This window comes from Symsagittifera roscoffensis, chromosome 3 (assembly GCF_963678635.1).
Source record: "Symsagittifera roscoffensis chromosome 3, txSymRosc1.1, whole genome shotgun sequence".
Taxonomy (NCBI): Eukaryota; Metazoa; Xenacoelomorpha; order Acoela; family Convolutidae; genus Symsagittifera; species Symsagittifera roscoffensis.
In genome coordinates this window covers 24,176,307-24,196,296 of record NC_087064.1, presented here as the reverse complement: position 1 = coordinate 24,196,296, position 19,990 = coordinate 24,176,307, and the positions used below count along the sequence as shown (strand labels likewise).

The 19,990-nt window shown below is 33.3% G+C and overlaps 1 protein-coding gene across 1 annotated transcript in view; it reads left to right on the top strand.

Moving 5' to 3' along the window:
- The window catches only part of LOC134842485 (G-protein coupled receptor 54-like), a 201,155-nt gene that overhangs the window by 102,876 nt on the left and 78,289 nt on the right, over positions 1 to 19,990 (top strand). The window contains exon 5 of the mRNA XM_063858847.1: positions 167 to 385. Coding sequence (XP_063714917.1) covers positions 167 to 385 — 219 coding nt within the window. The remainder of the gene's footprint in view (positions 1 to 166; positions 386 to 19,990) is intronic.

Genomic DNA, 19,990 nt, shown 5'->3' with positions numbered 1-19,990 from the left:
AGTATATTCTGCAAATTACAAAAAGTATAAAAGTAATTTTGAAACATATATTTTAACGCTTTGTAGCTTTATACTTTGTGACATCGAATTTGCGACCTTTTAAAGTTCGAATGGAACTTAACAGTGACTTTTCTGGTCGCACATTCAGTTCCAATCTGTTCTTTAGTTTCGCTGGTTGCGTGTCTGCCCTTCATGATTGCCACGTGGATTAACCCTTCCGACAAGACTCACATCTGCCGTGAAGGATGGGGAGCGAAGGCCAATCTGGTGGCCTACTCTTTCTTCTTCGTGCTGGCCTACGTGCTGCCGGTGGGCACTGCACTAGTATGCTACGGCAACGTATTCAAACTGCTCAACTCGACCGATGACCAATCTCAACAAGCATGTATGTTTGATCGTGTAGTAAAAAACAAACTTTGCGAAAAAGCGTTGTCAGAAGAGTTGTCATGATGCAGAGTTGTCATTTTTCGAAAATCAGATGTTGTAATGGGGTTTTACGAGGCTAAATACGAGGCTAAAGTTTTTTTTTGTCACGTCTCAATTAGTCCGCAGACTTTTGTAACAATCACGTAATGTGATCAAAAATTTTTGATGTAAGATCTCGCACTTGGTTGGAACAAAAGAGCCTTCATTGGTCATATGAAAAGAGTGGTCAGTTTTTTATATCTTTGTCCAAAACTCCATACCGAGGTTCTCGATATAATGCTATTCGATTTCCTAAACTTGTTTTTTAGATTGAAGTTCAAATAGTAGATCGACTTATAATATGACTCGTACCATAACGCCTTCCTCTTTTGACATTTTCTGTACCACTGGCAAGTTTTTGAAAAAAAATCAGGACAGCAATGCCGTTTTTAGGAAATTTTTTGAAATTTTGCTCAAAAAAATTGTGCTTTTTTTTGCGCGCTGCCTCATAAAAATTACTGTTTTCAGGATGTCGACAGATAGTTTAAGAAAAAGAGATCTTTTGGATAGTTAAGGGGTCAGAATATTTGTGCTCGGAGTGTTTTTCTCCAGGCAGAAATTTTCTCAAGACAGAAGTTTTGACCGAAATTATTTCAAAAGCCGATTGATATTAATGCATTGATAACATTATGAACAATAACACCCATTAAACTCTGCCCCATTGAAGCATACACGAAACCATTCCAAATTGAATTGAGGCGAGCACTTTACTCATATGATATGGTACCCGAGTTAAACAAGACTTGTATATCAGAAGCTTGTATTTAAGGACTCCTTAAGCCAGAAGCAAACATTTGTGCTCAAAAAGTTTAAGAAGTAATCGAAAGAACGAATTTTCCGGTTCCATTTTTCTTGTTAAGCCTTTTGTCAACTTAAACGTGCTGCAAATTGCCTTTATTGGCACATTGTTTGGCTAATTTACTTCATTTAAATTCAACTTAATGTAATTTAATAGCGCGCATATATACAAGGCTAGTGGAACCTGATCTAAACTACATTGTATGATTGGATAAATTAGATATTTTACCACTGTAAAGTATTTAATATTAACCAATCATGATCCATCTAACTAACAACCCACTTATTTGTAAGTGCTGAAATTACTTGTAATTTCAGCACCAGAGAGATTTGAATTTAACTTAGAAATTAGTTGCCTCTCCAAGAGAACTTCAGCAGCCGCAATAAACCAGTATACCCTAGATCTATTGAGCCTAGCAGAGACTAGTTAAACAACCTGAGACTAGATAGTATAAGAGTAAGATTAGGATCGGTATTAGACTAAGAAGTTGCACGAATCTATCCGGCCGAAAATAAGATAGCGTGACGAGCAGACGGTGTACCCTATCCGAAATTACTCTATGAGTTAACCACATCGGTTCTAACTCATCTGGTGCTACCATAAGTCTCGAACAAGACCTTAATAGCTTAGAATTAACCAAAAATAGATTAGAATTTAGACAAAACATTTTCAAAATGTTATACGACGATAATTTAATCGAAATGTCTCTACGACTCAATAGATCAGAGCCAATATCTGAACGATAATAGAACTACCCGGAATTGGAAGAAGACCTCGAACCAGAGACGACATACGACAAAGTAGAAACTTACCAAATAGTTATATGATAGTACGGCAAAAGCCAACACAAACTTTTATATTTAGAATTTTATTAGCAATGAATTTAGATTTTCATTTGCATACATAAAATCTTCAAGTCAATCTTCATGATCATTTCAGGCGCTAAACAAAACTATTAATATACAATAACGATTGATAAAAAGATCTCAGATCGTTTTCCTAAAATCTGCAGTATTATATAAAACATGTTTCGAAAATATTTATTGAAAATCAAAACAAAAATTAGTAGTATGACAATAAATTGTTAGTAATCATAAAAATCATCTGTTGCCCCAGCTTCATCACCTAAACATAACAGCAATCATAAGCTCACTAAATATCAAAAACTAACATTTTGAACAATTTAAACCATTTAAAACTTAAAATATAATTTTAAAATCAGATCATCAAGGCTTATCCTTGGATCTACATTAAATTTTTCTATTTTATTAAATTTAAAACCTGATCATCAAGGCCTATCCTTGGATCAAAAAGAACAATTTTGTTCTCTCCCACCCACTTAGCAAGTGTCTAACGACCTCAAACGTCGATTCACTATCCAACCCTTTCAAAAAACCCAAGACTAATAGAAATTTTTGAACAAAACTAATCATTCAAATTAGGATAAACAGTGAAGAACTTCGGTTATTCATCCTTCACTTGAACCCTCCTCTTATCAGACCCAGGATAAATATTAGACTTAGTAAGTTTAAAATAGTATCTAACGAATTACTCGCGTTCTAATTATACCTGAACCTTGTGGATCGATTTACTATTCTCCAACCCTTGAACACAATCACTACCCCTAAGTAAGATTAAGTAAGTTAACACCTTAGCTTATATTAGCCACGAGAAAGTAAAAAATCATTCTTCGGAATCGATATACTTTTCTCTCCAACCCTGAACAAATAGACCCAGGTTAAGCTAACCAAAAAATCGTAAGGACTAACAGTTTAAGAAAGTAGAAATCATCTAACAACTTTTTGCATCCGTCATCCTAAACCTTATGTCATTTAAAAATCAAGGAAACAAACAAACATTCGTTTTACACAACTGTGAAATAGATAACAAAAAATACGACCTTGTAATCACACCTCATACACAAACAGTTGGATATATTAGAACAAAACGACAAACACTAAAAAGGAAAATAATAACCAAACAAAGACAAATCACACGAAAAAGATTTTCAAAAAATAGAAACGCATTTTCAGAATCAGAAGCCAGCAATTTAGACCAACTTTATAAATTAAAAGAATCTATTGATAAAAATTGCCCCATTCACGGTCAATTATATTTTTCCGACTCAGAAACAACTTCAAATTCATCAAAAAGAGGAAAAAGAAGAATAAAAAAGCAATATAAACAAAAACCAGTAAACTTGTATAATTGGAATCAACCAATTAGACACATCGATAATTACCTATTAACAGTCATTAAACGAAAAAATGAGCCAAACACACACTCCAAGTGAAGATAGTCCAGATGATGACCAGAGGATGACTGAAGATAGTCCTTCCTCGTAGATGCACCCGATAATAGAGGACAATATGATCTTTGCAAGAATTTTCTCCTAAATTTGTTTGAACCCGGAATCAGCCCATGTAAAGCAGAGTTCCCAGATGTAAGAATCAAAAGACAAATTATTGATCACTATCTCAAAGATATATGTAATTTAACACAACGGAATCTACACCATAGAATTCAGTACACCAAGCCCGAATCACCGCAGATATGTAATTAAAACAGACGATCTTGACTTAGAATTTTCAAAAGTATTCTTAGAATATATAAAAAGCATACAATATCATAACTCACAAAGAGCAAACTTCATATTTACTAATGAAGTTTTTGCAATAATATTTAGTTATATTTCAATATTAGAAAACGAAACCCCAATCTCAAATGTCTCACCGACAGAGACATCCAAACATATAAGGGTACGACATGAAATCACACTATTTTCAACTTTCCCACATATAATTAAAGAAAATTTCACTAAAGATGAAGTTTCACAACATACAAAACATGACTTACAAAAAATTTTGGCATGGTTTATAATAGATTATTTCACACATAATATAGATTTAATTTCGCAAGCAAGAAAAAATTTCAGACCGCCATCACAGAACAGTCAGACTACGTTTGGGACCCCGAATGGTCTCATTATGCATTCATAAATATCCCACAATCAATCTCAAGTCAAGCAATAAGTACAATATCTTATGCAAGAGATTATGTAAGAGTAGTACCATTAACCATTGATGCAACAATATTAAACTACAATACATTTTTACCTGATACACGAAATAACAGTTTAAATTCGACCGTCATACACAATGAAAACCTTAATGGAACTAGGAATCTCACTCAACAAGATATTCAAACACCATCACACTTCATAAATGAAGAAATCGTCCAAACAACAACAACTACACAACAAAGTATTTCACCAATACGTCCAAATTTAACAACACTAAAAAATACAAACACTTCACTAGCACAGGTAACCTTACAATCAACCGTTAAACCTTCGGTTGCTCCAAAATATTCACAAATGGATCATCAAACATATAGACCCATGACAATACCGTCAAAAACACGCAGAACGTTCACAAGAAACACTTTTGCGGAACACAATTATAATTACGCACATTCATCAAAAACAAGCTATCCCCCACGAAAAAATAATAATAATCAGATAAGATCTCAATATTAGGATAACCCAATGGCAACAACCAACTCAGTAAATTTTCAAACTAATTCACATCCTCCACAGGATCGTAGTGAAAATTACCCATTCTTTCAACAGAATAAAAATAAAAAACAAGCACCTCATCAAACGGATTATCTATCCTCTGATGATGATTATTTACAACCAGATATATTTGCACCATATACTCAAGAATATCGTGGACAAAGAGTGCAGAAACCACATACATATCATAGAATTTTTTCTCCACATCCAATAGATACACAAAATCAACAACCAATACAAATGCAAAACCTAATTATTACACAATCTTTTCAACCAATTCAGCCACAAAACCCAATGATTACACACTCGTATCAACCAACACAAATGCAAAATGAAATACCACTCCCATATTACCTTCAACAACACGAAATAACAAAAAATCAACTTTCAAATTTTTCACAAATGCCAAATGCCGCAGAATCATTACAAATGACAATGAATCCATACCTTATGGGTGGATCATCAATAACATCAAACAAACCATTAATGGTATTCACAGGAACAGACCCTGAATATTCTGTAGAAGATTATTTAAATGCAGTAACAGCAAATTTAATTTTAAATATAGGACCTGAACCAATTAATACACCACTACATCAAAATTGGATACATCGACGCACAGCGTTGATACAGACAACCTTAGACGGCGCAGCCCAAAAATGGTTTTCAGTATTGCCTATAGAAATAAAATCAAATTGGAAAAGATTCACACAAGAATTTTCAAAAATGTTTGACTCCGAGAGAAATAAACAACAACAAAGAGTTTTATGTAATGAAATTCGCAGATTACCAAATGAAACCATCAAACAATTAGCAGTACGTATCGAAACACTAGTTCGAAAAGCATAATCAATAAATACACATGACTATAAAAACACAAAAATGACAGAAATATTAATGATGACCTTAACACCTCAATTAAGGAAAATAGCAATAAAAAAGAGAGCATCCCATCCCTCCTCAATTCGAGAGCCCGATTTCGATTTTCGAAAACTAGTAGACAAACTAGAGCAAGCGGAAATCACAATGAAACTTGAAGAAACAGAAAATCTGAAATTACAATATGTTAATCGAATTGAAACAAATACCACAAATATCAACAATATACAGGAATCAGATACAGACCTCGTTGAAAAAATCACTGAAATACTCAATATTTATGAAAAACACCCAAACTTTAAAGGCAAACCATCTTTCAAAAAATGGTCTAATTATTGCCGACGATACGGACATAGTATTTCTGAATGTAGACAAAAACAACAGGACAATCAAAACAAACCTCAAAAACATAAAGAACCAAATAAATCATTCTATCAATACATGAAGAAAGATCAAAATCGACCAAACAAAAATGTATACAGCAACACAGTAAATGACGAACTACAACTAAATCAAATAAACTGTGGATCATCAGATTCAAAAAGTGATACAGAAAACACTATCTCCATCAATATGATAGCAGTCGAAAATGACTACGAACCTATTATATATGAACAACCTTTTTCATCACATATATATGAAAATCAATTAGAACTCCTTCACAATTATTATATTGAACCCATCCATTCCACACAAACGGCACAAGAAACTAACGAAATCAACACTGTAAATAAATCCAATGAAAAAGACAAAACAAAATGCTTGAATACAAATCACATCTATCAAAATATACAAAAAAAACAACCCAAAGAAAAAATTTGGACAATACCATTTCTTTTAGAAAGTCCAAGAAACAAAGAATTTCAACCACCAGATCTTGAAATTGATTTTTTAATTGATTCAGGAGCAGAATCAAACATAATAAACATTCCCACATGGAATGAAATCAAAACATTACACCCAAAATTAACACCTCTTGCAACCTCCAGTAAACTAGCAACAGCACAAGGATCAACATTGGTAAACTATGGAAAAGTTCAATTATTTCTTCTCCCCACAAGAACAATAGAACAAAATAAAATTTTAAATAAACCATTTAAACAAATATTTCATATCACTGATATTAAACACAGTATCAATGGAATACCATTTATCTCTAAATATATACCAACAATCAACATCTTGAATAGTAAAATACTAATCAAAGATAGATACACAAAAACAAAAGACACATCCCTAACATTTTTTCAAAGATTAAATAAACAACCACCATTCTTTTCAAAATTTTATCCAATATATAACCAACAAAGAAAACACCTGAAACCACTTTCAGGAAACATATATAATTTTTTAATAAAAACAAGTTCACAATATGATAAAAATCAAAATAAACAACAACTCTATATGTCAGACTTTGAATTCAAACCTATCCATAAGTTTTTCAAAATCACAATTTCATCCATAAAATGTTTCAAAAACTCGAATTCAGATATTATTTCGTTACACGTATACAACAATACACCGTATCAAGTAACATTACCTTTAGGACTTTTAGGATATTGCGAAACCAACGCTACGATATCACCAATACATGAAAAAGCATACCGCGTAAATAATATACTTCAATTATTAGATATTTGTCAATCCACAATTCTTAATGAAGAATTATCCATAAATAATATAATAGATAATGAAAAAAGAAATACAGATTATTTCACAAAAACCCCATATTTTAAACCTACATTCAACATAAATAACTATACAGAGGATCAACAGAAATTTTTAACAACGTTTAACTTCCAACATTCACAAAAAACACAAGACGAATTTGATAAGTTAGCCAAACAGCTAATAAAATATTCATCAGTCTATGCAACATCCAAATATGATGTTGGCAAAATCAGTTCATCACAACATCTCCCATTAAAACCTGACGCAGTTTTCAAAAAACAAAGAGCAAGTAAAGTACCAATTCATTTACACGATAAAGTGAACAGATTACTCGATATTTTAGAACAATACAAAATTATCTCACCGGTAAACAAAGAAAAACAACCAAAAGGTAACACATTTATCAACCCTGTTATCATCCTAGAAAAAGGAGAATCATTAAAAATAGTTCTAGACGCTAGATATCTTAATTCACTAATAGACGAATCAAAATGCAATTGGCCTATTGAACCAATACAAGTTATTTTAACAAAAATAAACGGAAAATACTTTACAACCGCAGATATGAATAGTGCATACATTCAAATGCCACTAGATGAACAATCGCGACGCTTAACCCAATTTGTTATTGGAAATCAACAATATGAATTCAACCGCCTATTCTATGGAATATCCATAGGACCAGCAGCATTTTCAGATTTTATGAGCAAAATTTTTAGACCACTAATACTCAAGAAAAACGCAATCACCTATTTAGACGATGTTTTTATGCAATCACAGACAAAAGAAGAAATGTTCAAAGTTTTAGAACACTATCACAAAATACTTCAGAACGAAAATCTGAAGGCCGCCCCCGATAAATCACACTTCTTTTTAACACGAGTTAAATTCTTAGGACACAATATAGAAAGAAAAACAATCACTCCATTAAAATCACGCATTGATGCTATTCAGAAGCTTCAACCACCAACAAACAAAAAGAAAATCCAAGAATTCCTTGGAATGTTAAATTTTTTAAGCAAATACGTCTATAAAATGCAATTATACTTAAGACCATTCTATAATATACTTAGACAACAAAATAATTTTGAATGGAACACAGAACATCAAGCACGATTTGAAGAAATTAAAAAACTCTTAACTGAACAAATTTCGAATACAATTCCAGATCCAAATCAACCATTCTATGCAATGTGCGATGCTTCGAATTTTGGCATCGGCGCAGCATTATTACAATCACACAATGGTACAAACAAAATGAATCTTATATCAGCAAATTCTCGATTATTCACTCAAGCAGAGCTACGACTCTCAACTCTAATGAGAGAATGTACAGCCATAATCTATACACTAACAGAATATGAATTTCTGATACTTGGATCAAAACATCCAACAGTTCTATTCACAGATCACAAACCAATCATTTTTCTCTTTACACAAAAATCCAATCCAAATCATCGAGTTTATAGATTTCAATTAGTTCTAATGAAATTCCCAAACTTACATATAGTTTGGACAGCAGGAAAGAATCTTGCATTACCAGACACATTAAGTCGAAATACACCACCTGAATTACTTACACGTAAGACTACAGTTGAAATACCCAAAAATATAAAATTTTACCTTGCAGAAAACGAAACATCACCCCGACTAGAATGCAAAAATGCAGTAAAAACTGACGTTGAACAATCACAAATAAATAATCTACAACACTTCCCACTTTATTTAGATTGCCAAAATTACCACTACGAAGTTGATCTACTTGGAACATCAACTTTCAAACCAATTCCATATTCACAATGGATAAAAAATAACACCCAACAAAAAAGAGTAAAACAACACTCGCATAAAAAAGACCTTTTTCCGTTAATTGAAAAAGAAAATCTAACTGATAAAATAAATTTATCAGGACCACAAACAAACTATTCAAAATACACAATGAATCAAGTTTTTGACCTCCATGACCCACTTGATACAATTCCTTTATCTAAATTAGAAATTGAAAACATTTTTCTCCCCCAACAGATAAAATTACAATTAATACCTTGAAACAATATCAAAATCCCAGTAATTAGACAACTAAAATCATGGCACAAATATAAAACTAAACCCGTAAAGGCAGATACAACAATCTTAGGAAATAAAACACTCCTCCGATAATACAACAATTAATGAAAACACAGACCTTCTAGAATACCAATTAAATGAATCTACAGTTCCCTGTCTCCCTTTAAGTATGATTCTCATAGCTTTTAATATTTCACATACACAAAACATTAAAGGACACTCTGGATCAGAGAAAACATATTCAAATTTCATACAAAACTTTTATTTCCCAAATGCACCAATTTGGATAAAATTACTATGCAATGATTGTATAGTATGTCAGCTAAATAAACCTTATCCAAATCAAAAACAAATAGCACAAAAACAAGATTTTAAAGGACAAAGTTTGTACTTTAACCACCGTATTTCATTTGATACAAAAGGACCAATTTCACCATCATCCGAAGGAAACTCCTACATTATGGTAATTGTTGACGCATTTACACATTATGTAGCACTTAACCCAGTACCACATTGTAATGCTTATTACGCTTACACAACACTTTATGAACACTGGATAGCCAAATTCGGACTACCAGAAACTTTAGTTACAGACAACGGTACAGAATTCATAAATAATAAAATCATCACACTATGTCATTTATATAACATCAAACACAAACCACGTACATCTCACGCACCTTGGACAAACGGCTTAGTCGAAGGTATGAACCGTTCACTACAAGAATATCTTAGATGTATCATCAATGGAAATGATACAAGATACACCGAATGGTCAGCAGATGTAAAACTATTTCCCTTAGCATATAATTCACAAATCACGACAACTCTAGGAATGTCACCATATGAAATGGTTTTTAATCAAAAGCCACGCAAACCAATTATGTTTACAGCAAACTCTCATAAAAATGCACAAAGTCATTGTCAACCGAATAAAGACTCAATTTGTTATAACCTACCTTTACACACACATGATGAAGATCATTTTCATCACCCACAAATTCTTAAATTAGCCTCCGGTACACACACCGAATGGATTTTAAACAGAGATAAAAAACACAATGAAATTTACCAAAAAGTAACAAAAAAGTTGTTACAAAGGCAAAACATTAATGAACAAATAAATTCACGCTTTACACCAGCCTCCGATTTAAAAATTGGAACATTTGTTTTAATACCCAATTTTAACCCTCAAAAAGGAATTTCTAAAAAATTACAACACCTTCGTAAAGGACCATACCAAATAATTGCCAAACCCACTGACGTGACATATAAAATCACCGACTCCGACCAAAAAGAAATTATTCAGCATCGAAACAATCTATTACCTTATTACCCAAAAGAATACGCACTACGCGAAATAACTCAATTATATTCTTTCACAGGTTTAAAAGTTATTCAAAATAACCCACATACGGAAAATGAAACAAAGGAACAACATGACATTCACCTCGAAAACCAAAATAAAAAATCAACTACAACGAAAAACAATACAAAAAAGCTAGATCAAAATATTCCTCAAAAAGAAAGAAAAAATAGAAAAATGACAGAGAAAATTATACCCCAAGAACAAATCGACAAATCAGAACATAGAGAGTCATCACGACTTAGAAATCAACCACGCAAAAACTATAAAACATTCATCTCACAATCTAAAATATTAAAGAAAGTTGAATTTCAAAAACAGCTTTAATTTTATATTTAATAATCTTTGCACCTCTGAAATATTTTGAACTTTCATTTTTCAAAATAACATGCTGACAGACACGCAACGATTCTAGTTCAAAATTAGCCAATAGGATTCATCCAATCCGTCACCTTCTATAACTCTAACACAAACCAACTAGACGAAAGATATTAAACTCCAGGCATATCTATAACTATAACTTTGCGACCTCCAGGTCAAAAATAAAGAAACCATTCCAACTTGACAACTAAAATAAATATCACCATAATATCATAACCCTCCCTTATCTAATAACCCAAAGATCAACATTATTTCCCCAACTCACACCTCAAATACCCCCCAAACAAATATGTTAAATTAGCCTAAAGTAAAAGAACGACCATTTTAATTAGCCTAAAGTATAAAAATCTCAAAAATACCCCAGATCACTTGACAAATAAAAATAAAGACAAAGAAGACCTCCCGATCACCATAAAATTTGCCCCCAACAATTTTTTACAAAACTCAACCCACTTGTCAAAAAACCAATAAATAATTCGACCACACTTGAAAATTGCCTCAAACAACAAAAAATATTCGATCGAGAAGCCAATTCTTAAATGCTCTTCTCTCGACCAGTCAATATAATTCTTAACATTCTCATAAACTTTTTAACGATATTTAAACTTTTAATAACATTTCTTTTTGATACCTTTGAAACTTTTGTAATAATCTTAATCATTTTTTGCAATATTTTTTAAATTTTCTATTCCATATTTGAACTATACCTCCAACTTTCAAAAGCTATTGACTATATCCACAGGTACGATTCACAAATCTTATCTAAATGATACGAACCGTTTTTAGTAGAACAGATATTTTTTTAATATTTGTAATTTTCATAACATTTCTATCATCCCTCATCTTGACAATATGCAAATGTATAAAGAAAGCAATCATCACATTCGCCCTAGCAACAATCCTTCTAATTCTTTTTCTAGAAGAAAACTACAATAAACATAAATTTTTTCACTAAAAGAATAGATCAAAAACCATCAAAAATTGCTAACCAACAATCACACAGTCAGTCTTCACCGACATCATCCCAAGATAACCCAACACCACCTACAACTACCCAAAACCCCCAAACATCTACACGAATTTCTTTTCAAGATAACCCATATACCTTTGAAGAACGACACGCTCGTTTATCTGATTCACTAGAACCAGTTCAACAACAAGCACCTCTAAGTGAACCAACATATAACTTATACCCAACACTACCACAAGAATTAAGTAGAATACAAAATCTTAGTCAAAATCAAAATACAGTCGAAATAAATAGACAAATTATACATCCTCGACGAAACAGAAATTTTCAAACCCACCGAGTTCATTTTGATATACCTCAATCCCCATCACAAAGTACTCCAGAAAACCCCATTGGTATATTACCAGAAACCCCTACGCTCAGATTACCCCAAGCCTACCCTCAGATTACTTAGGTTCAACACCAACATCTGAACAAATACGTGAAAATCCCTTTAACCCCACAAACCAAACATCACGACTACCATATTGGACAACACAATCATTCACACAAGGTGAACCAAATTTAATCAATGATCCAATAGATATATCTACGGATACAACAACATCCTCATCACTACCAGAAACATTATCACTACCATCAACACCATCAATAAGCCAGATTTCACCAATGCCTTTTAACTTAAATTTCCCAAATAACCTCGACGCTAGATATCGAGAACAATCATCAACAAATATTCCTCTAAGATTAGACTGGAATACATTCACAGCACCCCCACCATTATTTGTACAACACCCAGAAAGTAACCGACTCCACAACTGGGCACTTAATAGACTACAATATAGACAAGACATCCACGAAGACATTCGTGATCATAACATCCAAAAACAAAATAGTCTACAATTAAAATTTGAAATCACGGTTAAACTAAACAACATTGCTCAACATCCCTACCCATTAAACCCACCAAATATAACAGCTCAATCACTACCACCACCAATTATAACAACTGAAGTAATATACAAATACGACAGATATACCAAAAAGACAATTGGTTACATCACATTTTATAACCCATACTCAGGGTTATCATACACATGTATATTCTAAAAATATTAATTTTTCTCCAACTCTTTTTTCTCGTAATCTCCAATCAGAACATAAATCCTTCCCCCCGCACAGGACCCCAAGGTTTATTAGTAACACATTATGATTGTGAAGAAAATGAACAAAAAAAACACTACACAAATATGCAATAAATCAAGTATCACAATGCGAAACAGAACCACAAGCTATAGAAACTACAATTGTAATAGCGACACTTTATTCAAAAGCCCGAGCAACAACAGTTATAGGATATAAATTCACAGCAACATTTTCTGAAAAGAAAGTACATTGTTCACAAGTCTCAAATGGAAATAAAAACCGACTTGACCACGAATCATTCTACCAGAGTAATATCGAACGACTTTTACATCTCAATCCCGAATATTGTAAAAACGAGTTACTCAGACTAAATATCACAAGAAATAAAAACACAGATAGAAAGTTAGTATATTTCCAAGTTTTTTCAGATTCTGTACATCAAGCAGAACTTGAAAGATATCAAGGACATATAAAACTAGATGAAAAATACCCATACAACGGCGCACACGGAAGATTAACTTATGACATACACGATAAACACTGGATACCGCACATTGGTATAAATAACCCATCAAACTGCAAAGCAGATACAAAAAAAAAGGATATCAAGAAATAATATTTTTTGATTGGAAAATACAACTCGAAAAAATACAACTCACACGAGATTTATCTGACAACACAATGATCTATCAAGGAATTAGATTACCTTGTAAAAACGATCAAGGCTATTGTGACCCTACAACACGAACACAAGCAACAATTGTTTGGTTCCCCGAAGACACATGTACAACATTTCAAGTAGCAAAAATACACGCTCGAATGATAAAATTTCACGAAAAATATTTTATACAATCAATTCCATATGAACAAGTAAATCCATCACGAAAACAAAGCTCAAATTTTAGAAACATACACAATACAGAAAATAAATTGACACGTTTTCAAATATATCAAGAAACAGAACTTGCATGTAAATACAGAAACCCACTTCACAAAACACAATACTCCGAAATATTAGTTGAATACGAAAAAGGATTCGACATGACCACTGGAAAAATAAAAATCGACCCATACGCCACAAGTCATCCTATAAACGAAGGAACATCATATATACCAGTTAATTTTCAAAAAAGTAAAGGTCAACCTGGTGGACATCTAAAGCCCCATGACACTAGAAGCACACGTTTACAAGAACTATCACTAATGAATAGTACATATTTCGGTAATATCCACTATGATATTCACTTAGATATGAAATTAGACTACACAATTAGCCGAATTTTTCAAGAAATGTCACTCTCTGAATTAGAAACACTTCACCAACTATGCGAATTAGAAAGGACACAAATCCTACAATCACTTGCACTAGCAGTATTAAAAATACCCTACGCAGGATATTTACTATCAGGAAATAGATCAAATTTTTTAGACTACGAAGGAACCATTTTATGGTTTTATACCTGTACCAAAAAAGTATCACCACTATATGTTTTTGAAGATAAACGATGCTAAAAAAGAATCCCTATCTTTTATAAGAATAAAGTACATTTCGTTGACACACTTTCAAGACGAACATATTTCTGGGATACCGCAGTCCCATGTGGATCAGAAAATAGCCACAATGTAGTACAACTGAACCCTGATGAAGATAAATATTACCTTCTTACCCCATACCCCACATTAATGCAATCACTCAAAAAATTTTCCCCTGAAAGCATTAGAACTATTGCTCGAAACTCAAATATCGATCTACAATCAATTGGAATATATTCAAAATCCGATATCCAACATCACATTAGAACACAACAATTCCAAGAATTATTAACACAAATGGACACTATACAAAGACAATCAATTGACCAAAACTTACGCAAACTTGCCGAAACCGCAGGATTTGCAGATATTTATACACAAGATTATAGCGGATATTTTAAAGACATTAAAGACTATATATATCTAAACGGTGAAAAATACCGACCACAAGATATCTCACCTATAAATATTTTTAGCTTTGTTACACTAAAAAATGAAATTCTTGATTTTCTAGGATGGCCCTATTACATCTTAGAAAAATTAACTATTTTATACGCAATGTTTAACTTTATAGGATTTCTTTTTTCACTTTTAAAAGGAATCTATAATACATGCGCTATACACACACAAGTAAATAGACAAGCAAGTGTAGCACGCATACTATTTGCAGGATTTTTTGGAATTTTTTCATCATCAATAGACAAAATTCTTTTAGACGCACAAATAAAAGAATACAACACGAAAATAGCAACAAGACAGAACACATACGACGAAGAACATAACAATGTAGAAATAACGCCTACAGCAAAACAGTTACCATCCCTACCACATAATTATCCATTATCCCTAGTCCCACGAAATTTTCGAAATTCAGCAATAACACATAATCCAAATTTTAGACCAACCATATCACAAAGTCCCATTCAACATATAATGACACATCATTCACTAGATGAAAATACATATGAACAAATTATAGAACAACCCCATACTACCGCTTTTCAGTCTCAAAATAATAATTTTTTTAGCCCACGATGAGCCGACAACTTGGATCCCTACACCGCTCAAATTCCCATCCAACCAACCTCAACACTCCAATTACAATAATTCCACTTTTTGCTTTCCCGCCACCCGATTTCCCAACCAGTAATATAACATCAGGCATGAATTCAGACACTAATTCACATATCTCAGTTTTATACTCCATTTCACAACTCAATAACCCTAATATTGAAACCCCTGATGAATTTGCAGACTCTGAACCATCTCCATCCAATAATTTTCAAACCAACTCCTCAGTTTTTTCAAAACCCACTTTTCAACCAATCCCACCAAATAACCCACTCCCATCCATTTCTACACCCTCTTATGCTTCACAAGTCACCCCAACCTACTCTTCATTTCATTCAGACCGATCATCCAATTCTCCAGATACTCCCCAAATCTCCCAAGAACTAGATAATTTTATCACCCTACAACAACAACCCTTCCACCTTGACACCCCCACTATAAATCAGATTTCATCCACAATAGAATCATCAAATCCACCTACCCCTACACCCTCTTCAGCTTATACCGCATCATTAGCACCATCATCCACACCCACCGAATCATCAAATAGCACTAATAGAGCTTATCGCACTTTCAAAAGAAAATTCCCAAACCACCCATTTCCAACAAAACCAGGAACAGCCCGTGAATACATTAATCATCCAAATCACACTAACACGAAAGATTTTCTAGCAATCACCTTACCTTCATTTCCACAGTATACTTTAAACACCCCCCATGACACTAACGACACACGTAGTTTTGTAGATGAACTTGTTTTAATGCCTACACTTCATTGGACATCATATTATCATTTTACTAATCCCCTTCGCCTACCTTTATCTAATACTCACATCGATATAGAAAGAAATCAAGATATGCTATATCGACTCACCACATCACTCACAAATAGACAATTTACTTATATAGGATATAAAAAGTCACTAAAAACATACACTGCACCCCGAGCTAACGAATATACGCTAGAATATTACGATCATAACATCATCCGAGCTAATAAAGACCAATTTTTAGATGATGATCGCTTCGCTAACCCACAAATCACAGAAAAATTCTTCATCAAAACACCATATGTATTTACACTTAATATATTTGATCGCAAATTCGACCACGTCATTTCTGAAGCACTAACCGACATGCAAGCTTACGAAAGTTTTAAAGAAAGATTTCAATTATTTTCACTAACCTTCAATTTCCTTGCACCACATGAACGCGATTTGCACTGCTCACACGACATTATGTTACGCACTAAACAAACCCACACGTATACATACTATCGCTTCATACAAAATCATTTTGACCTGCACACTCCATCAAGACAACCACACCACTGTTTCAGTTTATTAACTCTAAATACACTTCACCATTTTTTCTTAACTTCACATATTGCATCAAAGATACTAACCTTCACGGTATTCTTCGCAATTATGATCCCATAACCCAAATGTATATTTTTTGTCCCATCACAAAGACCTTCAACGCAGAAGAATCCAGACCCTTCCTTATCCCTCATGAATTTATTCAACCTATAGAAATCCCGATATTAGAATTCATACACAACACTAAATACAATGACAAACTATATAATCTCATCCAAAACACACCTTATGAGTTTGCAGTTGGCACTGAAGAACTAAAAACTATTAAAGCACTTCAATTGCTTTGGCCACTGCTTCAAACTAAAAATATCATTCGCATACTAGCAAAATTACTAACAAATTCCGACATAATACACAACATCTTCCCCCACGGTTTTTTCCCCGACGACTAACAGGTAAGTATAATTTATACATATTTTTCACTAATAAATTTGAAATAAATCCTAACCATTCTTTATCCATGTCTTATTTAGATTTTTAGTCTTCATCCCACGATCATCTGCAAAATACACAAAAGAAAAATAAAAAATAGAAAACTTCTTCAAATTCTTCAAAACTCTATTAATATTTTACACTAGATAAATTCAATAAAATTTATACCAATGTAGTAAATTAATTTATAAAATGTTTCCCCAAAAGCAGTAAGTTTAGTAATGATGAAAATTTGTAACTTAATTTTTCCCCAAAAACTAGCAGTAAAATTGAAATTCTATGTAGTAAATTGATAAGACGAAAATGCAGTACTAACCTTTTGATATTTCCATTCACTCGCACAAGAATTCTATCCAAACTCGCACAGCTCGCCCACGAAGAATTGTTTAAATAATGAATTTCAGTTTCAAGTTTTCACACTCAACAACTCTAACACAAGATAACAAGTTTCAAACTTTCCTTTAACCCGGTTGGAAAGGAATTATATACTAAACAAAACTAACCAACGCAGCTTACTAAACACCACAAATCATAGAATAACAGCATGACTAAGAAAAGGAAACCAACGGTACCCAAACCGGATTAACCCAGTTTAAAACTAGATAATTTATTCTTTTGAAGACTATTATAAAGTCTAAGAAAGAAATAATAAAACACAAAAAAAAAGTCGAAAGACAAACCCATACCAAAAACAATTTGATTTTTGAAAAAAGGACACAACCAACGAAACATAAGAAAAACCACAAAAAACCCAACATAAAACGTTATCACATAACAGGACCTCTCACAGAAACCGCACGAAATCATACTCCCACTCCTGGCCTAACCCACCAGAGAGGACGTCCTGAGCATGCTCTATAGCCGGCCTAACCCACCGCGCTACATCCACGCTTTGTGACCAAACTTCTATTTTTAATAAGAGGTACTCAAGGGTGAGTAACTTTTCAAATTAACCGAACTAAAACAAAAAGCTTTTGTGAAAACAACTAACCAAAATCATAATTAAAACACCGAACTAATAAAAATTTTATAAAATGTAAATTATACCTTGCAGTATATAGATTAGCATACAACACCAAAGACGAACATCCAAAAACAAAATGACCCCACTACACTCGAAAAAGAATGGCCGACCACAACCGATATACCGTCCACAATCACAACTCAAAGGGTTTAGAGTACGACTTGACTTCGCAGAAAAGGACTTCATTGAACTAGACCAATGACCACCTCGATGTTCAAGTATACGTACAGATCCGAGTAACAAGGCATCCCCTCCACGCACAATCTCCACGCCATTCCCAGAAGAGGTTGAACACAAAAGAAGTTCTCTACATGAAACAGAAAAACCTGTCATAGCCAACCATTCTGAAATCAGATTTGAGTTTGTTGAGAAAACCCAGTCGTTGTCATAAGAAGACACAACGATTGATCCTGGAACTTCTCTAACAAGAGAACCCAGAAGAAATATGATGTTCGCCAAATACCAACGTCCATCATCCATCCTTTAAATTGCAGAAAGACAATTCTAAAAAACTCTGTAAAACGCGGATGGGTGGAACCTGATCTAAACTACATTTTATGATTGGATAAATTAGATATTTTACCACTGTAAAGTATTTAATATTAACCAATCATGATCCTCTAACTAACAACCCACTTATTTGTAAGTGCTGAAATTACTTGTAATTTCAGCACCAGAGAGATTTGAATTTAACTTAGAAATTAGTTGCCTCTCCAAGAGAACTTCAGCAGCCGCAATAAACCAGTATACCCTAGATCTATTGAGCCTAGCAGAGACTAGTTAAACAACCTGAGACTAGATAGTATAAGAGTAAGATTAGGATCGGTATTAGACTAAGAAGTTGCACGAATCTATCCGGCCGAAAATAAGATAGCGTGACGAGCAGACGGTGTACCCTATCCGAAATTACTCTATGAGTTAACCACATCGGTTCTAACTCACTAGCATCTGCGTGCATTTCGATCGATTGGGGTTCAATCTTTTTTAAGTCTAGACTGACTTAAAAGAAGATAACCTTATTGTAGGTGAATTTCTTCTCCGGTGCGTTGTCGAATGCTTCTCGGTTTTGGTCTTTCTCCGGATAAGTCCTGAATTTAGTTCAAACAACATCTGATTTCATTTGCAGGATATAAGGAGCTATTAATTAGGAAAAAAGTCAATCCAATTCCAATTGATAGGGTATTTAGACCAACTTAACATCCTTCCAGACCCCCCCCCCCCCACAAAGCC